General features: G+C 46.0%; 1 protein-coding gene across 4 annotated transcripts in view; it reads left to right on the top strand.

Moving 5' to 3' along the window:
• gria1b (glutamate receptor, ionotropic, AMPA 1b) overlaps positions 1-25,429 on the top strand; it is a 163,532-nt gene that overhangs the window by 65,942 nt on the left and 72,161 nt on the right. For all 4 annotated transcript variants that reach the window (XR_004562544.1, XM_034177629.1, XM_034177628.1 and 1 more), the window contains exons 6-14: positions 324-482; positions 5,745-5,912; positions 12,903-13,007; positions 15,482-15,595; positions 19,718-19,924; positions 20,025-20,240; positions 20,610-20,730; positions 20,820-20,973; positions 23,777-23,975. Coding sequence is in view for 3 of the 4 variants with exons in the window: in XM_034177629.1 (XP_034033520.1) it covers positions 324-482; positions 5,745-5,912; positions 12,903-13,007; positions 15,482-15,595; positions 19,718-19,924; positions 20,025-20,240; positions 20,610-20,730; positions 20,820-20,973; positions 23,777-23,975 (1,443 nt within the window). In the remaining variant the exon portion in view is untranslated. The remainder of the gene's footprint in view (positions 1-323; positions 483-5,744; positions 5,913-12,902; positions 13,008-15,481; positions 15,596-19,717; positions 19,925-20,024; positions 20,241-20,609; positions 20,731-20,819; positions 20,974-23,776; positions 23,976-25,429) is intronic.

Here is a 25,429-nt window from a genome sequence, read left to right as displayed (position 1 = left end):
GTGACCAGAGGATCCTCGGTTCAAATCCCAGCCTGACCGCAAAATCACTAAGGGCCCTTGAGCAAGGTCTTTAATCCGGTAGTTGCTTCCAATGTGTAGTGAGTACCTTGTATGGCAGCACCCTCAGATTGGGGTGAATGTGAGGCATTACTGTAAAGCTCTTTGTGCATCTGATGCAGATGGAAAAGTGCTATATAAATGCAGTCCATTTATCTGCTCCACTAAGATGAACTCTTTGAGTTATTTTGTTGTTGTTTGTTGTTGCTTTTAGTTCATCGTTGACGGCAGAACACCACTGATTATGTCGTCTGTTTGTCTGTCAGGGCTTCCTGGACCTGAACTTCACTGAGTTTCAGAAACTGGCACCAAATGTAACTGGTTTCCAGTTGGTGAACTGGTCTGATCCAGATACGCTGAAGATCAACCAGGAGTGGATGGAGTTTGACAGCAAAGACCTGAAGCTGACCCACAGGAGGCTCAGGGTACAAACACACACAGTCAGAGCACAGAAATTTGCCAGAGAGAGCAGAGGACAAACCTCAGATGGGTCAGTCACCATCACTGATCAAGACCGAGGTCAAACTTTAAAACTTCACATTGGGCCTCATGTATCAAAATTGCGCACTTGTGGCGTAAATTTACGGTGTAAATTTGAAGTACACCAAAGTTGCCGTGACATGTATCAAGCAGTGCGCACCTGCCCATTTCCGGCGTACGCCTGACGTGACCTTGATAAATGCGGCGGGTGAAAACAATCGTAATTATAATAAACACGCCCATAAATATTCAGACACACCCTCATTTTACGACATGGAAGCCAGGAAGACGGCAAAGAAAAAGAACTCCACCAATCACGATGTGTGCCAATAGAGCGACAAAAGCGGCCGTCGTATCAATTGTTTTGTAGTATAATCAAAAAAGTGTTACAGTGGTCCCTCGTTTATCGCGGGAGTTATGTTCTAAAAATAGCCCGCAATAAGCGAAGTCTGCAAAGTAGTCAGCGTTATTTTTTACAATTATTATAGACGTTTTAAAGCTGTAAAAACCCTGTAAAACCACTTTATACACTTTACTCAATCAGGCATGAACATTTTCTCACTTTTCTCTTGTGTGTAAACACTCTCAAAGTTCAAACCTTAGTAGAAAAATAAGACCAACCTGTTTTCAGGCCCAAACATTTGTTTGAGAAATAAAAATAGAACGTTTTCCTATAAATAATTATGATGGCTTTTAGAACTAACTAATTTAATTTTAACGATCAGCGTACGAGGTTGGACACATAAGAAATGATTAATAGTGACTGACCAGTATTTCACAGATCGTGCCTCTTCGTCCTGACGCCGCACCTTTGTCCACTCACACCTGGCTGCAGGTGTCTGTTTCCGAGTGACAAACACAGTTATGAGTAGTTGTTGGCGCTTTTTTTTCTTCTGGGTGAGAAGATTCTTATAAACAGACACGCAGAACACAGAACACTGTAAAAAAAAAAAAGCATGCAAAATTGGACTAAAAACTCCGCGAAACGGCGGGGCCGCGAAATGTGAACCGCGTTATAGCGAGGGACCACTGTATTCTCTTTTCACATGTCAATAATTATTGACATGTGGATATTTGCTCACTCAATTAATAAGACATGCCTTATTTTTTCCAGATTTCTTTATTCTTAAAATGTATTTCTTTATTTATTTTATTGTGACAAACGAATGGAGACGACACACCCTGGTTGCAGCACGGGCGAAGGGAATGAGAACACTACAGTTGTAATTATCAATTTCATTGTCTAAAACGATCACACCACATAAAGTTAAGCTCAGCGCTGCTCTGGCTCCAGGCTCGAAGTCTGGAGAAAAAGGCGAGCAGTGCTTTCTTTGCAGTCAGTGCTGTGGCCACGGATCGTGCTCGATAGACCAGCAATCCCGCAAAAGCGGGATTTGTATTAATTATTATGTAGTATAATCAGGAAAGTGTTATTTATGTAACATATGCATTGATTTGTATGATGGCACTGTTTATCATGTTGATCATATTCATTTTTATGTGGATTCCAGCGCTGGTTCATTTTGGTGTATAATTTACGCCACCTCTCGACCTGGTGTATATTTTCAGCGCAGCGTACACCAACGACCACATTGATAAATGCCAAGTGGCGCAGCCGTTTTGGCGTACACCCCATATACGCTCAAATATCGCCGTACGCACGTTGATACATGAGGCCCATCGTGTTTGATGAGGGAACCAACATTCTGTGCAAGATTCCTGTAAACCTAAAGAACCGACCTTAGGCTCAGCATGACCCGGATAATTATCATGGAGACAAGTGAGGGAAGCCTTCAATTCAATTTATATTATATCATATTATACAGTGAGGCAAATAAGTATTTGATCCACTGTCAGTTTTGCAGGTTTTCCACAAAGAATGTTGAGGTCTGTAATTTTTATCATAGGTTTATTTCAACTGTGAGAGACAGAATCTAAAAAAAATTCAGAAAATCACATTGTATGATTTTTAAATACTTAATTTGCATTTTATTGCATGAAATAAGTATATGAACACCTACCAACCAACAAGAATTCTGGCTCTCACAGACCTGTTAATTTTTCTTTAAGAAGTCCTCTTATTCTGCACTCTTTACCTGTATTAATTGCACCTGTTTGAACTTGTTGCCTGTATAAAAGACACCTGTTCACACACTTAATCAATCACACTCCAACCTGTCCACCATAGCCAAGACCAAAGAGCTGTCTAAGGACACCAGGGACAAAACTGTAGACCTGTACAAGGCTGGGATGGACTACAGGACAACAGGCAAGCAGCTTGGTAGAAGACAACAACGATTATGATTATTTATTAGAAAGTGGAAGAAACACATGATGACTGTCAATCTCCCTCAGTCTGGGATTCCATGCAAGATCTCACTTTGTGGGATAAGGATGATTCTGAGAAAGCTCAGAACTACACAGGAGGACCTGGTCAATGACCTGAAGAGAGCTGGGACCACAGTCACAAAGATTACATTAGTAACACATGATGCTGTCATGGTGTAAAATCCTGCAGGGCAGCAAAGTCCCCCTGCTCAAGCCAGCACATGTCCAGGCCTGTTTGAAGTTCACCAGTGACCATCTAGATGATCCAGAGGAGGCATGGAAGAAGGTCATGTGGTCAGATGAGACCAAAATAGAGCTTTTTGGAATCAACTCCACTGACCATGTTTAGAGGATGAGAACAACCCCAAGAAAACCATCCCAACCATGAAGCATGGGGGTGGAAACATCATACTCTGGGGGTGCTCTTCTGCAAAGGGGACAGGACGACTGCACCATATTGAAGGGAGGATGGATGGGGTCATGTATTGCAAGATTTTGGCAAACAACCTACTTCCCTCAGTAAGAGCATTAAAGATGGGTCATGGCTGAGTCTTCAGCATGACACTGATCCCAAACACACAGCCAGGGCAACTAAGGAGGGGCTCTGTAAGAAGCATTTCAAGGTCCTGGAGTGGCCTGGCCAGACATGGTTCTCCCGTTATATACAACATTTGAATGTCCCACCACTGAAAAATCTCCACGCCCCGTGACCAGCTTCCTGCTGAGCACCAAGCCTGAAATACGTCACTGCGTGCAGACCATATTGGCTTGCACGCTTGGCGGCCATTGTTTACACTTTTTTTAGCAGCAGAAATTTTGATTAAACACAGCTCTCAGGGACTTGTTTGTCGATGTGCCTGACCAGTGTGTCGGAGCATATTGCACAAACACAAGGGCAAAAGGTTTTAGCCTTTTCAAGTCCAGGCAGATTGATCGAAAGCCGCGGTCTGTGATGCACGAAATGTCCGGCTGCCGCTTGCTCCACTCACACACCCGCATTTGGTCCCGACAGCAGACACTTTCCTCTACCGTCTCCATATTCTCACCGCTCACAGGAACATCTAAAATGTCAACCCCAAATAATATGTTCACAATAATCTTGAAATGGTCAAGGAACTTGTAAAAATATCAGTGCAATACGTAGTAAACACGGCGGCAGCATGTTCACTGTTGTTTTTGGTGATCTTTTTCGAAACTTTCGCCGTTTATTTCCTATTCTTTCGTGAAAATAATGTAACTAAACACGGAAGGCACTCGAAAATGGCAAAAACCCGAAGGTAATGACAGTGGTCCGCAAGTAGTAGCCACACTATCGCAGCTCCAGAAAAATAACAAAGGCAGTAAACAGACGCTAGAATCAAAAATGCTATAATTATAGTGTTATAAACAGCAGCAACAAAAATCAAAGCCTCCCTTACTATTCTGTATTCTGCAGCCTTTCAAAATCCATCAGAATTGGCACGTCTCTTGCCACTGTTGGCATTATTTTCGCTGTCCTGGTTTGAATGTTCGTCCGAAAGATACGGCTCCGATCTGTAGGGTCTAATCACTGCTGCGACATCCTCAGGATCCGAGTCAGAAATAATCCACACTTGAAGAGGAGTCAGAAAAGTTCTTGATCTCATCACTGTCCATGCTGAGGTCTATCTGTTCCTGTTGTTAATCTAACAGACAAAGACGGGACTCTACACGCTGTGACGTCACGGCATCACGTGACCGCTGATGGAACGCTGCCAGTGCACTTTCCAAGAAACACACTTTTGAGAAACTGTACAAACTTTATTTCTCATTGATAATAATTAAAACCACTTTCAACTTACTATCAATCAATCAATCAATTTTTTTATATAGCGCCAAATCACAACAAACAGTTGCCCCAAGGCGCTTTATATTGTAAGGCAAGGCCATACAATAATTATGTAAAACCCCAACGGTCAAAACGACCCCCTGTGAGCATGTGATACTATACTGTATGTATATTTTGATATTTATATCAGTTTTACCTACATTTTTAGGTATCATATCCACTTTAAGGTCTGTTTTTCTATTGGATCAAATACTTATTTGTCTCACTGTATTATATTACACACTGAACAAAAATATAAACACAATACTTTTGTTTTTGCTCCCATTTTTTATGAGCTGAACTCAAATATTTAAAACATTTTCTATATACACAAAAGGCTTGTTTCTCTCAAATATTGTTCACATATCTGTCTAAATCTGTGTTAGTGAGCACTTCTCCTTTTCCGAGATAATCCGTCCCACCTCACAGGTGTGACACATCAAGATGCTGATTTGACAGCATGATTATTGCACAGGTGTCCCTCAGGCTGCCCACAATAAAATTGGACATTTAAAAAAAATATATATATTCATTAAAAAATGCAAATTCAGACACATTACTAGAATTAATATTGACTAAAACTTGTAGAAAATATGGGGTCTAATCTGGATTAAAAATAATGTCTCAAAAGAATCTCAAAGACAAATTCATAAATAAATGAAATCCTGTTTTTTCAGTGTTTAAAAAAAGGGACTTGGTGGAAGTTTGTGCTCTATTGAATGACCTAATTTGAGATTATTAACCATTTTAACCGAGTTAAAACCTGTTTGACATGTTGATGTGTCCAAACCGTCCATCACTTCAATACGTCCAGCGACACACTGTCCTCAGATGTATAGAAGACATTGGTGTGGTGACCTACTGATTAACTGATTGATTGACTGATTGATTGATCGATAGATTGATGTCTTTTAACTGACTGTCTGTCCCCTGACCGTCACATCAGCATTTGTTTGTTGTTGTTGGTTGACATTTTTCTGCTCAGACACAGAAAAAATAAATAAATTTAGCAAACTGATGTGTGATTGATCAGTACACAGGAGCTCTGACCTATGACGGTGTGAGCATCATGGCAACGGCCTTCCAAAACATGCGGCGGCAGCGGATTGACATCTCTCGCCGTGGCAATGCAGGGGAGTGTCTCGCCAACCCCCCGGCTCCCTGGGGACAGGGCATCGACATCCAGCGAGCCCTGCAACAGGTAAACACTCGCACACAAAGCCGTCATAGAAAAACCATTCTTCTGTCCTCATACAGCCAAAAAGCATGTATGGAGACAAGTGAGGGAAGCCATCAACTCAGTTTCTATTGTATTATATTATATTAGCATGAAGACAAATGAGGGAAGTCATTAATTGAGGACCACATGATGTGAAAACACAATAAAACTTTCTTACTTGTAAATCTGGTCATGTTTCCTGCATAAATAAAAGTTATCCATTCTTTGTGCTCAAACGCCAAAGCAGGGGTGAATCCAGATGGAATGGGGGCGTGGGGCAGGGACGTGCCCCCCCCCCTACAACACCCCTAGATTAAAGGTCCAGTTTTGAAGCCTTTTTTACTACAACTACTAATATTACTTAAAATAATAATAATTTCGACAAGTAAAATGTTTAGAGAAAATTTAAATGTTAGAAAAATGTTAGAAAGAATTTAATAGTTACATTTATTAACAATGTAGGTTAGAAATTACAAGTTTTACTGTTACAGTCCTGTCAACAGTTAAATATGAGGTCAAGAAAGAGGTCTTTATTTTACTTTTAATAAAACAAGTATTTATTTTCATTGAAGTCAAGAAAGGGTGACTATAAAGTGAGTTTTGGCAAAACAGGTATCATTGTCATGTTGAGGTGGCAGTGAGTTGTTGTCGGCAGCTGGGGAAAGTAACTAAAAAAGTAACTAGTAATCTAACTTAGTTACTTTTACAATTGAGTAATCAGTAAAGTAACTAAGTTACTTTTTCAAGGAGTAATCAGTAATTGGATTACTTTTTCAAAGTAACTGTGGCAACACTGGATACCGGTATATAAACCCTCCTATTGGTGCATAAACTGGTAGATCGGCCCTTTAGTCATGATTGATTGTGGCCTGGACCAATGAGGTGAGGGTCAGGCCAATTACCCCTCCATCTCGGGCCTCGGTTGGGCTACACAGTGCGCCAGTGCCGGACAGAGCGATATGGATGGTGGCAAGAAGAGGAAAGGTGGCGCTGAAAGAGCCAGGGATCAGAAGAGAGTAGCCCTTCAGGCAGATGCTGCAAAATGTCTTAAAATAACAGACATGTTTGCTTTGCGTGGACGCGGAGCATCCACATCTGCGGCAGGCAGCCTCAGCAAGTGGCGGAGAAGAAGTTCAACAGGTGGACAAGGCGGGGACCACTACGGCCATGACGGTAAGTGAAGGTTAACTTCAGCTATTAATTGATGAACAGCAACCTAACTTGTTCATAAATCAGACATATGTGTGTGAGAGAGACATTCTGATCTTCTGGTCCGAAGTAAAATGCTGTCTAACTGGGTCACTCAGATATGAATTAAGGTTGGATATTATTTTCGTTCGTGCTAACTCCGCCAGTCATGTAACCTAGCCTAGCAATGTAACCTGTGCAAATGGTGTGCATGGCTAGCTACCATGCTGTTGCCGCCAGGTTGTTTCTTTATTCTTTATTCTATTTGTGTGACGGTCGTGCGTCGGTCATACAAAGTATGCGGTTTTGCACAGTCTGCGGTGCAGTGACGTGGTATAATGGCGTCCCTGTCTAAAATGTCCTGTCTAAAGTCCTGGCATAATTTCACATACCTAACATTTTACTTTAAATTGACAGTCATTCTCTAAGTTGATTAGCAACACAAATTGGTAATAAAAGAAATCCTTGATGTTACTTTGTAGCTTGTAGTGAGATAGACAACTGTCTCCATCTTGTGGGCTTTTTGTGTATTGCAGCTTCAAAAGTTCAACCTTTGTATCCAGTCATTGGTCCAGTCATCCAGTCATTTCTTGCTTTATATGATGAATTGTATCACACAAGTAATGATATATTATTTATAGTATAGCCTACAGTATTTCTATAACAAATGTTTTTATATAATTTCTATTTCTAAATTTAAGTAACAAGGCTGAATGAAATGACGGCTTATTATGTCTAAAAAGTAATGTGACCTACTGTCAAGAGATCATACTTTTGATAAGCCTATGATAACTGTATTTCGGGAGAACTTTTCATAATGCTTCTTATAGTGTTAAAATGTATGTGTCTCCTGGTGCACATTGATCAGTTAAGGGACCAAAAAAAAAAAAACACTGTCACAGCAGGCTTAATTTTTTTCCCCTTCGATACCTGGTGGTGGCCTGGTCTTGGTTAAAAATGCCCAGCCTGAAAAATTTCCCCAGTCCAGCCCTGAGCTCACCCCACACTTCCCTATCCTCAGCCAAGTCCTGTAACACTTCCCGGGGGAACCCATGGTGTTCCCAAGCCAGCTGGGAAATATAATCTCTCCAGCAGGTCCTGGGTCTTCTCCAGACCCTCCTCCCGGTAGGACGTGACTGGAAAACCTCCTTAGGGAAACAACCAGGGGGCATCCTCACCAGGTGCCCGAACCACCTCAGTTGACTTCTTTCTTTTCTTTTTTTTTTCCCGTGTCTGCATATATAGTAATGGTAATTGCCACACTGGCAGAACCATTTATGAAGATTAATATGCATATATGCAATTTATTCTTGCAAGACAGAAGGTATGTAGTGCATGAGTGAATGTGGTGTGTTTGTGACCCCCATCCGCCCTTCCCAATCAGCCTACAACATCCTACTCAAAGCCAACCGACAGCTTCTATCAGGAAGGGCCGACCACCAAAACAACACAAAGACAGACAAGAACGAGAGACAAGTGGTGAAGACAATAACTGTGACGTGAGACACCGAGGAGACGGAGCCCCAACCATACAACATACCATGACAAACAACCACACATGAACAAACAGTGACAGCAACAGTCTGTTGTCTAATTAGTGAGCATCCATACCCTACTCCAGAACACCGTAGTGTTAATCCTCTTAAGTAGACCCAAAAACCGAAATGTGGTGACGGCCACAAACACGCGACCATCCACACACAGAGACCCAGATCACAGCTAAATATCCGATCACTACTGTGGCTGGTGTGTTGGACCAAGACAAGAGTACAGAACCTTACCATATGACATGGACCACTCCGGCACGTCAGAAGCCACGCAGCCGGCCGCGAGCAACGACGGAAGTGGGTCCAGGACGCAGGGCCCCGGGGGAGCCAGGAGAAAAGGGGCAACGGAAGGGCACGGGGGGCCAGGAAAGGCAGCCCCCAGAGCCACCGGGCAGCACAGAAAACCAACAGGGCAGCGGCCTCATGGCGCCAGAACGCACCCCTGCGACAACACCCCCCCCCCACACACACACACAGGGTCGCAGGGAGCCGCCCCAAACCCGAGGGAAGCACACAGGGCGCTGACATGGGCCCACCAATAGGGGGAGCCCCAGAACCATGCCACCCGGGCCACATCCCCCGAGGGCAGGAGCGATCGGCGGCAAGGACAGGAAGCAAAGGAGCCACCGCAACCGAATCCAAAGCACAAGGTAGGGACCACCGAGCCACACGAGGGCCCCCAGACAAGAGGTGAGGCACGACCCCAGGGCCAGGAAGAGCACAAGGCCCCCCGACAGCCAGACTCCCCAGCGCAGCCAGCAGTGCTCCCCAAGCGTAGCACTGCTGCCCCAGGAGGTCCCCGAACCAGGGAAGGTGCAGGATGAGACCCCGGAGTGGCAGGGGCAGCCTAGGAGCAGAGGGGAGACAGGCGGGCCCCACAAACCTGGAGGAAGAGGCCGGGGCATGGGGGGCCACGCACACCTGAGCCCCGGGGAGAGGCACCACCCCCCGCCCAGGCACCGGACCCCAACCCACCAACGGTAGAGCAGACAGACCCAACTGAAAAGGAATGATGGCCGCCAAACTCTCTCCCCCCACCACCGCCACAGTTGACTTCCTTCGATGCAAAGAAGCAGTGGCTCTACTCTGAGTCCCTCCTGGATAATTGAGCTTCTCATCCAGGATAGGAGCACAAATTAAGAGTTTCCAAAAAACATTGTCCATAAAACATCAGACACCGCCCCAATCTGTCTATCAATCTCATGCTCCAATTTACCCCCACTCTTGAACAAGACCCCAAGATACTCCAACAGGAGTGGAGACAAGGGGCAGCACTGATGGAGTCCAACACCCAACAGAAACAGGTTTGATGTAATGCCAAGAATAGGAGCTGTGTCCGGTCGCTATATGACCAAAGTACACTTTGGTCATATAGAGACCAGGTCGCACATTGTTGTGAATCCAGTATGCCATATTCCCACAGCACCTCCCCATAGAATACCCCGAGGGACCCACTCTTGCGCCTTTTCCAACTCCACAAAACACCGGTACTCTTGAGACCCCTCTAATATCCTTGTGAAGTAAAGATCTGGTCCACTGTTCCACGACCAGGATGGAATCTACCTTGCTCCTGCTGAATCTGAGGTTCGACAAACGGTCAAAGTCTCCTCTCTTGCACCCTGATGGGCTTTCAATCGAAAGCTGAGAAGTGTGATTCCTCTATAATTGGAACACACTCTCCGCCCCTCTTGTTAAAGATGTAGACAACCACCCCAGTTTGCCAATCCAGAGGTACTGTCCCGGACTTCCATGCAATGTTGTATAAACGTGTCAACCATGACAGCCCAACAGTTTTTGCCTCAGCCACCACTGAGGCTGCAGTCCTTCTCACCTGCCAATACCTGTCGGCTGATTCTGGAGACCTCTGTGCCAACCAAACAAACCAAAAGGCCCCCCTCTTCAACCTGACAGCTTGCCTTACCACTGGAGTCCACCAGCGGGTTCTTGGATTGCCATCAGAACAAGTATAGACAACCTCTGGCCAAAGTCAAAGCAGCTGCGTCACCAATGGAGGACTTGAACATGGACCACTCTGCTTCCGTGTCCCCGACCTTCCATGGGTTCTGGAAGAAGTTTCTTCAGAAGTGAGAGTTGAAGACCAGAGAGGCTCTTCCACCAAACGTTCCCAGAAAACCCTCATGGCACGTTTAGGTCTTCCTGGTCGGCTCCATGGCTTACCCCACCATCTGACCCTACTCATCACCAGGTGAGGATGAGTTGACAGCTCCACCCCTCTCTTCACCCATCATTGACCTTTGACCTAGGGTGTTCTGCTACCACATGTACTTATGAACACCCTTGTGCTTGAACAAGGTGTTTGTTATGGACAATCCATGACCAGCACAGAAGTCCAGTAACAAAACACCACTCGGGTTCAGATCAAGGGGTCCATTCCTCCCAATCACACCCCTCCAGGTTTCTCCATCATTGCCCATGTGAGCATTGAAGTCCCCCAGCAGAAGTAAAGAGTCTCCAGCAGGAACCTTTTCCAGGATCCCAGTCAGAGTCTATAAGAAAGCTGGATACTCTGAACTGCAGTTTGGTGCATCTGCACAAACACCAGCCAGATTTCTCTCTGCAACATGAAGTTTCATACAGGCAGCCCTCTGGTTCTCTGGAGAAAACTCCAAAATAACAACACTCAGCTGGGGTACTTGTGAGTGTCACCACACTCGCTCGACACCTCTCACCCTGGACAACTCCTGAAAAACAGAGAGTCCAGCCCCTCTCCAGGAGTCTGGTTCCAGAGCCCATGCTGTGTGTGGAGGTGAGCCCAACTATTTGTAGTTGTTATCTCTCAACCTCACACACAAGCTCAGGCTCCTTCCCACCAGAGAGGTAACGTTACACACTCCCAGAGTTAAATCCCATATCCGAGTGTCAGTCCGTGTGGGCATTTGTTCCTGTCCACTGCCAGAAAAGCAGCACACCAGACCCTCTACAGAGAGCCATCAATACAGTTTGAATTCTATTATATTATACTAGCGTGTTGTCCTGTGGGGATCCACGGGCTCTAGATTGGGTCATGTTTATAAAATAGGTAGCTAACTTTTTTCAATGGTGGTAATAAATTAAGCAAAGTTTCTATAATGAGCTGTAATGATATGTGAGTCCAGAATGTTTTTTAGAACCTTAGAACCTCAACAGTTATTTTATTCACGGTTAATTACATAATTCTTTAATGTTGCCATGTACTTAGATTGAACTGACTAAATAAAATCACACACGCACTCACAATTTTAATATAAAGAAGATTTACTGCCCCCTGCTGGAATGGCGTGTGATTCCAGAATGTCGTTAGCAACATTAGCGAATGTCAGTAGTTTCTCCAAAAATATTAGTCCTGTCAACATTACATTTTGGCAGCGTTCATCCTTGACTCAAAATACATGAATATACCGAATGGCGAATGTCAGTTCTCCTCAGTTTTGCTGTGACCGAAGCCACACACACACACACACACACACACACACACATGCACAGAGAGGCCACTTGTCTGTTATAATATAGATTAAGTTTTAAGGTGGAGTGGAACAGATGAGGGTATTTTTAAAAAGAAGAGGTTTGCCAGAAAGCACATGGGGCAGGATCCCAGATTTGATGTTTTCTTTGAAGAAAGTTGTTCTCTGTTCCACCATGAAGTGGTGTAACAGCTGACACAACAGACAAAAGCTGCACTTTGCACACTTTGTCCAGTCACAGCCGCAGAAGTCTGTGACTCCTTCAGGGTTATCTGGCTGTCTTGGTGGCTTCCCTCACTAGCACCTTTCTGGTATGGTCACTCCATTTGTCTTCCTAATTAGTGATGGTCTAGTGGTTAATGCATTGAGCTTGAGACCAAAAGTGCCTCGGTTCAAATCCCAGCCTGACCGGAAAATCACTAAGGCCCTTGAGCAAGGTCCTTAATCCCCAAGTTGCTCCAGGTGTGTAGTGAGTGGCAGCACCCTGACATCGGGGTGAATGTGAGGCATTATTGTAAAGCACTTTGAGCATCTGATGCAGATGGAAAAGTGTGATATAAATGCAGTACATTTACATAACCCAGACTGTTTATTGTTTGTGTTTCCTTATGACTGATGGAATGAAGTCCAAGAACGTGTCCATCTCCTGAATCATTTGATATAAAACCTTTTAAAATCCTTTATTTGATTATTTTTAGAAATGAGTGTGACTTTGAGTCGAGGTGGATCTCACAAATTTTGTGTGTGTGTGTGTGTGTGTGTGTGTGTGTGTGTAGGTGCGCCTGGAGGGTCTGACGGGTCATGTTCAGTTTGACGAGCGCGGCCACAGAACCAACTACACGGTGTCGGTGATGGAGCTGCGACACACTGGACCCACGAAGGTGCTGCTCCTTGGCCTGTTGTTTCCCTGCGTCAGCTCCTTGGAGATAATTAACTCCCTGATAATCTGTTAAATCAGCTGCTGCAGCAATTGTTTGGATGAAGAACCTTCAGAACTACAGACGCTTTTCTGCACAATCAGCTTCATTGTTTCAGCGCACGCTCACCTACAGCTGGGGTTTTTGTTTTGTTTTGTTTTTTTAATCGGGTCCTTTGGGTACAGAAGCACATTACATTCACTGAATAAAAAAAAAACTAGATACCTTATCGCTTAATTATGAGAAAAGATGTTGTAACCAGCTGTGTTTGCAATCTCAGTGGGAGAGCTATGACATGGACGCGGGGCTTGAAACAGCTATCAGACGTCACGCGGAACTCGAAGGATGTGGAAGGATCGATTCATTCATTCGTTCATCGAAGGAGAGAATGACTCTGTTTGCTGTGTAAAAGTGCTGCAGCTCCAGACGCCACATCTGATCTTATTTACGCTAAAAAAAAATGACTCATTGGATGAACTTAATTCAGTTATATGCAGGATTTCCATCTAATAAATATATGTAGCCTCAACTCAAAAAAGCACATCCATGCAAGATAATTTAATTTAATTTAGTTGGGAATACATATATTTATTAGATGGAAATCCATTCCAATGAGTCAGTTTTTTGAGTGTCCACGTATTTGATTTTTTCTTTCTAAATACTCTGTGAGTTACAAAGGAGCTGGAAATACATTTGTCAGCCAACCAAATTCAGCCAATAACAAACACAGCGCCCCCTATGGCGGTGCATAAGCACCTATAAGCTGTAGGAAGAATTAACACAATAAGTAGCCGATTATTTATTGTCCCAGAATCCTTTGCGCTCCTGTGACATCACTGCGCTGCCATCGTTATTCTTGGTTGTATAGACATTTAACCTCTAGGGGGCAGGTTTTCTCTGTGATCACGTCGCTGAACTCAGTACAAACACTGGTTACTTTTCAAAGTGTTGGACTCGTCAATAAAAGTCAGTTTAATGTACAAAGGTTCATTTCAGCTCATCTTGGTGTATAAATGTCATCATTCCAGGCAGTGACAGCCGTCAGCTGTCTGATAGAACCAGGGTGCCGAAAAGGGGAGGATAAGGAGACGGATTCTAGGGGCCCAGAGAGGCCCCAAATATAATTATAATACTGACAAAATAATATGGGGGTGGGCCCAGGAGGATTGGTTTTCATGGGGCCTAAAAGCCCTGAATAGAAACAAGTTAGAGACAAAAGCAAACTGGCTGATTTCAGTAGAACAACAAACAGCCCAAGAGAGTTTTCACTGAGCGGCCAGTCACAGAAGTACGAATTCTCACCTTCGAATCAATTCTGATAAAAATCTCTCCTGATGATGAAATATGTCATTGTCAGTTCAGCTGCTCTCGTTTTGTTCGGGGTCGCCACAGCGTATACAGTCAGATCCGCATAGGAATTTGGCACAAGTTTTACACCGGATACCCTTCATGATGCAACTCGTTTCACCTGGAGAATCACACACACACAGAGCCGCTGGTGTTCCACAGAGGTCTCCCATCCAAGTACTAACCAGACGCTGCCCTGCTGAGCTTCTGAGATCTGACGGGATCAGGCTGACACAGAGAAGACCGGCTGCCTCCTCATGAAATATGAGCCGTGAAAATAATTTTTAACGGAACTTCTTGCTTCCCGCTGCGTAGCTGCTTGTTGTTGAGGTTTGAAGCTGCTGTTTAGGTCAAACAGACGTCTCGTGTCGGGTTTGACACCTCGTCTGTTTCTGACTCGATGTGATTTCTCATTCTGTGTTTCTTAATTTGAGTAAATAAAGTGTGTACGTGGATGAGGTTCTATGCTGCGACGGAAGCAAAGCTTTCTAAGTTGCAGTTTCCCTGTTCTACCACTAGATGCTGCGTGAGCGCACGATTAGAGCTATGTGTGTATATTTACACACATTTCTAAGTATAAGCTGGTACATTTCACAGTTTTTGTCATGATGTTACGGTTTAATTAGGGTCTCAGACTTCCTGAACGTTCTCCCACCAGGTCTTAATCAGGTCCAACTGTGCTTAACCTCTGACCTCTGGTGGGGTCGGGTGCGTGAGCAGGGGACTGGCTTTGATGATTGCTTCCTAAATTATGTAAGTGGAAAAATAAAAGTGAAATAAATTTTTTTTTCTCCCTCATTTTCTTTGGTCCCGGTGGGTTGAGTTGTTTTTGTTTGCTGTTAAAATCAGTTTTCTGGTCTCTGGAACCTTCTTGTCATCTGTAATCCTTCATGATGTTGGTTTGCTTCCAACTTCACGTTCTCTTATTTTCTGGTTTCATGTCGTCACCAACATGTTGGGACATGGAACCGTTCCACTCTGGTGGAAATGAATTTTCACAGTTTTCTTTGATTCACCTAGTGGTAGTTAGAGGAACTACAGCTCAAAACACTGGTTTAATCATGTTATTAGTTACGTTTCTTTGTCTTCAGATCGGTTACTGGAACAAGAAGAGAGGCTACATCAGCACAGCCATCTACAGGCCGGCGGTGGAGGACTTCTTCTACGGGCTGCAGAACCGCACCTACATCATCACCACCATCCTGGTAAGACTGGAAACACACAGCCGGGTCCAGTGGTCCAGCTCGGACAAAGGTCAAAGGTTGTTTTCACCTCAGACTATTAAATTACCAAACAGATCAAACAGGAAACCAGTCAGTCATGTGACATTTCATTTGGGAGCAAGATTACTTCAGTTGTACTGCAGTGATTGGTTCCTAAATTTTGTGTGTGCATGGGGACCCGAAGGAGCGAGCTGCCTTTGGGGTCAAAAAGTCAAAAACACTGAACTGTACTTTGTAAAAGATTTGGACAGAAAAGCGTCACTTGTCATGGTGCTGTGGGTCGGTGTGTGTTCTGACGCCTCACCCTGCACTCAGCAGAGAGTTTATAGCCAAACGACGCTTCCACAGAAAAGGTCAGAGTTCCAGACGAGGGGCCGACAGCTGACCTGTGGATTGGTGTGGAGAGTCTCTTGTTCATTTTATCCAGTCTGTGTCTCTCACGTGCACAGTCCAGTTTCTGTACCTGTCCACGTCCGCATCCACATCCACGTCCAGTCCACCTGCACCACCTCACAACACCTCCATCTGCATCTGCATCGGCATAGACAATGTAATTACGAAAAAATGTTCTATATAAACCCCAAATACTGTCGCGAGACATGAAAACTAGAATTGATGCTTCGGTGCTCTTCAAACTCATAATTTTTAGGAATAAACTTTTGTCTCATGTTATTTGTCTCATGAAGGATTGATGAAGGATATTTCTAATAAATTCTTTACTTTGGTAAAATATTGACTGTAATTTTCCTAAAATTACATCCATCCATCCATCCATCCATTTTCTTCCGCTTATCTTAGGTCGGGTCGCGGGGGCAGCAGCTCAAGCAAAGCCGCCCAGACCTCCCGATCCACACACACCTCCCCCAGCTCCTCTGGGGGAACCCCGAGGCATTCCCAAGCCAGCTGAGAGACGTAGTCCCTCCAGCATGATCTGGGTCTTCCCCGGGGCCTCCTCCCAATGGGACGTGCCCGGAACACCTCTCCAGCGAGGTGTCCAGGGGGCATCCAGAAAAGATGCCCGAGCCACCTCAGCTGGCTCCTTTCGACGTGGAGGAGCAGCGGCTCGACTCCGAGCTCCTCCCGAGTGACAGAGCTCCTCACCCTATCTCTAAGGGAGTGCCCAGCCACCCTGCGGAGGAAACTCATCTTGGCTACTCGTACTCGCGATCTTGTTCTTTCGGTCATGAGCCAAATCTCACGACCATAGGTGAGGGTCGGAACGTAGATCGATCGGTAAATCGAGAGCTTTGCCCCCCTGCTCAGCTCTCTCTTCACCACGACAGTCCGATACAGCGACCGCATCACTGCAGACGCTGCACCGATACGTCTATCGATCTCACACTCCATCCGTCCCTCACTCATGAACAAGACCCCAAGATACTTAAACTCCTCCACCTGAGGCAAGGACACGCCACCGACCTGAAGAGGGCAAGGCAACTTTTTCCAGTCGAGAACCATGGCCTCAGATTTGGAGGTGCTGATCTTCATCCCGGATGCTTCACACTCGGCTGCTAACTGCCCCAGTGCACGCTGAAGGTCCTGGTTTGACAAAGCCAACAGGACCACATCATCCGCAAACAGCAGAGATGAGATTCTGTGGTTCCCAAACCTGATCCCCTCTACACCCTGGTTGCTCCTAGAAATTCTGTCCATACAGGTAATGAACAGAACCGGTGACAAAGGGCAGCCCTGGCGGAGGCCAACGTGCACTGGAAACAGGTTTGACTTACTACCAGCAATGCGAACCAAGCTCCTGCTGCGGTCATACAGAGACCGGATAGCCCTTAGCAAAGGACCCCAGACCCCGTACTCCTGGAGCTCCCCCTCGAACTGCCACCTTATCGTGGTGGGGGAGTTTGTGTTCCTGGATGATCCTAGGAGCTATGTTGTCGGGAGCTTCGTGCTCCTGGTAGGGTCTCCCATGGCAATCAGGTCCTAGGTGACGGGCCAGACTAAGGGCAGTTCAAAAGCTGAACCTACAGGAGGGGGGGGTCCACATCGCTCTTTCGGGCTGAGCCCGGCCGGGCCCCATGGGCTAAGGCCCTACCCCAGGTCTGGGGTTGGGGCTCGCGCGGGAGTGCCTGGTGGTCGGGCCTTAGCCCATGGGGCCCGGCCGGGCTCAGCCCGAAAGAGCGATGTGGACCCCCCCCCCTCTTGTGGGTTCACCACCTGCAGAGGGGGCCATGGGGGTCAGGTGCAGAGAGGACTGGGTGGCAGTAGAGAGCAGGTGGCCCTGCGGCGTGGTCCGCACTCACAGCCTCTGGCTGTTGGGACATGGAACATCACCTCGCTGGGGTGGAAGGAGCCTGAGCTTGTGCGGGAGGTTGAGAGGTACCGACTAGAGATAGTCGGGCTCACCTCCACGCACATCTTGAGCCCTGGTACCCAACTCCTGGAGAGGGGCTGGATGCTCCACTTTTCTGGCATTGCTCACAGGGGGAGGCGGCAAGCTAGGGTAGCATTGCTTATTGCTCCCCAGCTCAGTCGCCATGTGTTGGAGTTCACCCCGGTGAAGAGAGGGTCATGTCCCAATGCCTTCGGGTTGGGGACAGGTCTCTCACTGTTGTCTCAGCCTATGGGCCAAGCAGCAGTGCAGAGTACCCAACCTTCTTGGAGTCTCTGGGAGGGGTACTAGATAGTGCTCCGACCGGGGACTCCATTGTTCTCCTTGGGGACTTCAACGCCCACGTCGGCGGTGACAGTGAAACCTGGAGGGGCGTGATTGGGAAGCATGGCCTCCCCGGTCTGAACCTGAGTGGTGTTCACTTGTTGGACTTCTGTGCTAGTCACAGTTTGTCCATCATGAACACCATGTTCGAACACAGGGGTGTCCATACGAGTAAGTGCATGTGGCCCCAGGACACCCTGAGCCGGAGGTCAATGATCGACTTTGTAGTCGTATCATCTGACCTTCGGCCATGTATCTCGGACACTCAGGTAAAGAGAGAGGCTGAGCTGTCGACCGATCACCACCTGGTGGTGAGTTGGATCCGTTGGGAGGGGAGGAAGCCAGTCAGACCTGGCAGGCCCAAACGTATCGTGAAGGTCTGCTGGGAATGATTGGCGGAACCCTCTGTCAGCGAGGTCTTCAACTCCCACCTCCAGGAGAGCTTCTCCCAGATCCCGGGGGAGGTTGGAGACATGAAGTCCAAGTGGACCATGTTCTCCACCTCCATTGTCGATGCAGCCGCCTGCAGCTGTGGTCGCAAGGTCTCTGGTGCCTATCGCGGCGGCAATCCCCGAACCCGGTGGTGGACGCCGGAAGTAAGGGATGCCGTCAAGCAAGTCCTACTTGTCTTTGTTGGTAGGTGGGACCCCGGAGGCAGCTGACAGGTACCGGCAGGCCAAGCGTGCCGCAGCCTGTGTGGTCGTAGAGGCAAAAACTCGGGTCTGGGAGGAGTTCAGAGAGGTCATGGAGGAGGATTATTGATCGGCCTCGAAGAAATTCTGGCAAACCATCTGATGCCTCAGGAGGTGGAAGCAGCTCTCCACCAACACTGTCTGTAGTGCGGGCGGGGAGCTGTTGACCCTGACTGGGGATGTTGTTGGGCGGTGGAAGGAATACTTTGAGGATCTCCTCAATCCCATCGTCACGTCTTCTGAAGAGGAAGCAGAGACTGGGGACTCAGAGGAGGACTCGTCCATCACCCAGGCCGAAGTCACCGAGGTGGTCAGAAAGCTCCTCGGTGGCAAGGCTCCTGGGGTGGACGAAATCCGTCCTGAGAACCTTAAGTCTCTCGATGTTGTGGGACTGTCCTGGTTGACACGTCTCTGCAACATCGCGTGGCGGTCGGGGACAGTACCCCTGGATTGGCAGACCGGGGTGGTGGTCCCTCTGTTTAAGAAGAGGGACCGGAGGGTGTGTTCCAACTACAGGGGGATCACGCTCCTCAGCCTCCCTGGTAAGGTCTATTCCAGGGTGCTGGAGAGGAGAATTTGACCGATAGTCGAACCTTTTGATTCAGGAGGAGCAGTGTGGTTTTCGTCCTGTCCTAAAATGACAAAAGGGAGAAAAATGTACAACAATAATATAACAATAATAATAATTATAATAACACTGAGTCAGCGATGACGTTTGTCAAAGTTTTCTTTGTGTTTTTGCAGGAAGCTCCCTACATGATGCTGAAGAAGAACCACGAGCAGTTTGTAGGAAACGATAAATATGAGGGTTACTGTGCTGAGCTGGCCTCAGAGATTGCCAAACACGTCGGCTTCACCTACCGACTGGAGCTGGTGGGCGACGGAAAGTACGGCGCCAGAGACCCTGACACCAAGATGTGGAACGGCATGGTGGGAGAGCTGGTGTACGGGGTGAGTGGTGCCACAGGGTTTTCTTGATCGGGAACTGCTCACTTTATTGTACGCTAACGTTGGTGGAAACGTGTGTGTGAACGCTGCTCCCCCCCCGCAGAAGGCTGATGTGGCGGTGGCCCCGCTCACCATCACTCTGGTTCGTGAGCAGGTGATTGACTTCACCAAACCCTTTATGTCTCTGGGAATCTCCATCATGATCAAGAAGCCCACCAAGTCCAAGCCTGGTGTCTTCTCCTTCCTCGACCCGCTGGCCTACGAGATCTGGATGTGTATCGTGTTTGCCTACATCGGCGTCAGTGTGGTGCTCTTCCTGGTGAGGAGGTTTTTGTTTGTCACCCAGCATGTTAGCAAACAAGTGTCTCGTAAGCAGCTGCAACTGTTGTCACGAATCAAAAAAAAAAAAGAGAGAGATACTCAAAGCACTCCCTGAGGCCTCCCATATGACTTGCTCGAACACCTCAACAGTAATAACTTTTACATAGCTAACAACCACTTTACTAGTATGCATCTGTTCATGCATGGGGTGGAGTAAAACAATGGCTGTTGAAACAACGCAGTATGTCAGTGTGCAGTATTGTTGCTGCCATAGCAAGTGAGCTAACATGCTAAGATTGTACGTGCTAACAGGTCACTGAGGAGGGAAACGTTTTCACCCAGTCATGTTGTTCTTTCTGTTTTTTAGGTGAGTCGATTCAGTCCATATGAACTGAAAATGGAAGAATCCGATGATGAAAATGAAACTCCGCCCTCGTCTGGGTCTCGACAAGCCGCACAGACGTCCTCTGAGCTCACTCACTCTCCAGGTATCAGCGCGTCCTCATCCTCCTGCTGCCACTCTGTGAGGTTAGATCTTCTTTGGGCTGATGCCGCTTCACTCATACTTATCTGTCAGGTGCGTCCCAGACTCAGAACCAGAACCAGAATCAGAACCAGAGCCTGCAGAAAGAAAAGGACACGCCTGAACACACCAATGACTTTGGGATCTTTAACTCTCTGTGGTTCTCGCTCGGGGCCTTCATGCAGCAGGGCTGCGACATCTCCCCCAGGTAGGGTCAGACAGACACGCCCTCTTCCTCAATCATTAGTTTTGTATTTTTTTATGTTTATTAGGAACCCAGGAGCTGATATTTTGTATATTTGCATTAATTGCTGAGTATGGAAAATAACCCAAAGCCTGCAGGGATCAAAGTGTGGCCTTGCAGAAACAGGGGATTTGATCTGATGTTGTCTGTGCCACTCTGTGGATGTGACTCATTATTATCATCACAGTCCTGCTCATGTGTCAGTTTTGGGTCACCTTCAGCTGGGCCGCCTCACACCACAGGCCTCTGAACTCTGTAGCTTCATTCCTCATCCTGCGAGATAACATCTAAAAATACGCTCCGTCTTCTCACCAGACCAGAAGGATGTTGTGTCATATCTGCACGCATTGTTACAGGATTTCTGCTTTGTACAACTTACAATAAAATGACTGATTTGCTTAATCTGGGCAAATTAACAAAAACAAATGAATGTCAAAACTGTCAAAATATTTTTTTTAAATGTTCATCATGAGGCCGTTTGCACATTTGTGTTTTGAATCCCACTTCAAACTACACTAAACAAAAATATAAACGCAACACTTTTGGTTTTGCTCCCATTTTGTTTGAGATGAACTCAAAGATCTAAAACTTTTTCCACATACACAATATCACCATTTCCCTCAAATATTGTTCACAAACCAGTCTAAATCTGTGATAGTGAGCACTTCTCCTTTGCTGAGATAATCCATCCCACCTCACAGGTGTGCCATATCAAGATGCTGATTAGACACCATGATTAGTGCACAGGTGTGCCTTAGACTGTCCACAATAAAAGGCCACTCTGAAAGGTGCAGTTTTGTTTTATTGGGGGGGATACCAGTCAGTATCTGGTGTGACCACCATTTTGCCTCATGCAGTGCAACACATCTCCTTCGCATAGAGTTGATCAGGTTGTCAGTTGTGGCCTGTGGAATGTTGGTCCTCTCCTCTTCAATGGCTGTGCGAAGTTGCTGGATATTGGCAGGAACTGGTACACGCTGTCGTATACGCCGGTCCAGAGCATCCCAAACATGCTCAATGGGTGACATGTCCTGTGAGTATGCCGGCCATGCAAGAACTGGGACGTTTTCAGCTTCCAAGAATTGTGTACAGATCCTTGCAACATGGGGCCGTGCATTATCCTGCTGCAACATGAGGTGATGTTCTTGGATGTATGGCACAACAATCGGACTCAGGATCTCGTCACGGTATCGCTGTGCATTCAAAATGCCATCAATAAAATGCATCTGTGTTCTTCGTCCATAACAGACGCCCATACCATAACCCCACTGCCACCATGGGCCACTCGATCCACAACATTGACATCAGAAAACCGCTCACCCAAACGACGACACAATCGCTGTCTGCCATCTGCCCTGAACAGTGTGAACCGGGATTCATCCGTGAAGAGAACACCTCTCCAACGTGCCAAACGCCAGCGAATGTGAGCATTTGCCCACTCAAGTCGGTTATGATGACGAACTGGAGTCAGGTCGAGACCCCGATGAGGATGACGAGCATGCAGATGAGCTTCCCTGAGATGGTTTCTGACAGTTTGTGCAGAAATTCTTTGGTTATGCAAACCGATTGTTTCAGCAGCTGTCCGAGTGGATGGTCTCAGATGATCTTGGAGGTGAACATGCTGGATGTGGAGGTCCTGGGCTGGTGTGGTTACACGTGGTTGTGAGGCTGGTTGGATGTACTGCCAAACTCTCTGAAACGCCTTTGGAGACGGCTTATGGTAGAGAAATGAACATTCAATACACGAGCAACAGCTCTGGTTGACATTCCTGCTGTCAGCATGCCAATTGCACGCTCCCTCAAATCTTGTGACATCTGTGGCATTGTGCTGTGTGATAAAACTGCACCTTTCAGAGTGGCCTTTTATTGTGGGCAGTCTAAGGCACACCTGTGCACTAATCATGGTGTCTAATCAGCATCTTGATATGGCACACCTGTGAGGTGGGATGGATTATCTCAGCAAAGGAGAAGTGCTCACTATCACAGATTTAGACTGGTTTGTGAACAATATTTGAGGGAAATGGTGATATTGTGTATGTGGAAAAAGTTTTAGATCTTTGAGTTCATCTCATACAAAATGGGAGCAAAACCAAAAGTGTTGCATTTATATTTTTGTTGAGTGTACCTACAAATGAGGCTTGGGGACCCCCCCCCCCCCAAAAAAAAACCAACTCATTTTCATACAACTTTGGACTGTTCAGACTTGCAACATGGAACCAGATTCAAACTGGATATGCACATCAGTTGGATTTTTACTGGCAGTCTGAATGAAGGCTGTGACACCAATAAACAGCCTAGCTTCTAATCTACATGGATAAAAAAGTACTCACCCTCAGCCAGAACAAAGCATCTGTCCAATCTGCTATCACAGATGAGTGTTTTTGTCTCTGTTGCCACATTTAGAGTGACAAATCTGCCAAAATAAACCTCTTCTTCTAGGTCAGGGATTTTCATCTTAAAAGCACATGGAGCGGCTGGACTAAATAAAATTTGCCTGCAATGAAAAAAAGACTTTTTTTAGGCTGCATGTGGCCTCATATGTTCTGTTCTCATTTAGAGCTATAGAAAACGGATGAATGGACAAATGGCTATCAGTTCTAAGATGAATTCTTCAATTTCTGATCTGTTTGTAATATTAAAAAAAAAAAAACTTCACATCAGCACAGAGGGTGAATGTCGTGATATAAAAGTCCCACAGGTGTGACAGAAGTCCAGCAGGTACATGTTTGAGCTAATATTTGTCCTTTGTTGTGTTTTTCTTGTCCAGGTCTCTCTCAGGTCGCATTGTGGGAGGAGTCTGGTGGTTTTTCACACTGATTATCATTTCCTCGTACACAGCCAACCTGGCAGCGTTCCTCACTGTGGAGCGGATGGTGTCACCCATAGAGAGCGCTGACGACCTCGCCAAACAGACAGAAATTGCCTACGGCACTCTGGACGGAGGTTCCACCAAAGAGTTCTTCAAGGTGGTTTTTGTTTTTTGTTTTTTTTCTTTTTTACTGTATATACAATTTCTAGAAGTGTAAATAGATAGATAGATAGATAGATTTTATTGTCATTACAACAAGTGCAACGAAGTTACAAGTACAACAAAATTATCTTCACACCCAGTCACCTCAGACAAAAATACAGAAATACAGCAATTAATCCACAGTTATTACTAGTTGAACGTAATAATGGCACATCAGAGTGGCAGGGCGGAGGCGGGGGGGATGGGGGGGCGTGTGTCGTGTGTGCAGATGAGATGAGTTCGTATCAGTCAGATGAGTTTGTATCAGTTTTTGTCAGTGTGTGCATAATGTCTGGAGTTGCCTTGATGACATCAAACTGTAGGGGAGGGCAGAAGATAAGAGGGCAGCTGAATGGTTCACCAAGGCTGTAGAAATTCTTCTGGAGGAAAAGAGCGGGCGTTTTGACCTTCGGAGGCTGATAAGCCTGCCATGTTTAGGGTTAAGCAGAGAAACACCATTTACAGATCCTCTGACCGACCAAATCCAATTCATGAGTATTCCCTGGTCTCCAACATCTGCCTTTGCAAGGCATACATTTGCTCCTGAGTACATTTGCTCTGAGTTCAAGGGTTAATGCAGTGTGAGACTGTACCGCTTTGCCCAACTCATTAATCATGATGGACAGGTGAGGGGTCATGTACAGTAGTGTTCAGAATAATAATAGTGCTATGTGATTAAAAAGATTAATCCAGGTTTTTAGTATATTTCTTATTGTTACATGGGAAACAAGGTACCAGTAGATTCAGTAGATTCTCACAAATCCAACAAGACCAAGCTTTCATGATATGCACACTCTTAAGGCTATGAAATTGGGCTATTAGTAAAAAAAGTAGAAAAGGGGGTGTTCACAATAATAGTAGCATCTGCTGTTGATGCTACAAACTCAAAACTATTATGTTCAAACTGCTTTTTTAGCAATCCTGTGAATCACTAAACTAGTATTTAGTTGTATAACCACAGTTTTTCATGATTTCTTCACATCTGCGAGGCATTAATTTTGTTGGTTTGGAACCAAGATTTTGCCTGTTTACTAGTGTGCTTGGGGTCATTGTCTTGTTGAAACATCCATTTCAAGGGCACGTCCTCTTCAGCATAAGGCAACATGACCTCTTCAAGTATCTTGACATATCCAAACTGATCCATGATAGCTGGTATGCGATATTTAGACCCAACACCATAGTAGGAGAAACATGCCCATATCATGATGCTTGCACCACCATGCTTCACTGTCTTCACTGTGAACTGTGGCTTGAATTCAGAGTTTGGGGGTCGTCTCACAAACTGTCTGCGGCCCTTGGACCCGAAAAGAACAATTTTACTCTCATCAGTCCACAAAATATTCCTTCATTTCTCTTTAGGCCAGTTGATGTGTTCTTTGGCAAATTGTAACCTCTTCTGCACATGTCTTT

This window comes from Thalassophryne amazonica, chromosome 9, assembly GCF_902500255.1.
Source record: "Thalassophryne amazonica chromosome 9, fThaAma1.1, whole genome shotgun sequence".
NCBI classification, from domain to species: Eukaryota; Metazoa; Chordata; class Actinopteri; order Batrachoidiformes; family Batrachoididae; genus Thalassophryne; species Thalassophryne amazonica.
Note: the sequence above shows the minus strand (reverse complement) of the source record. Positions and strands in the feature narration are given on the sequence as shown.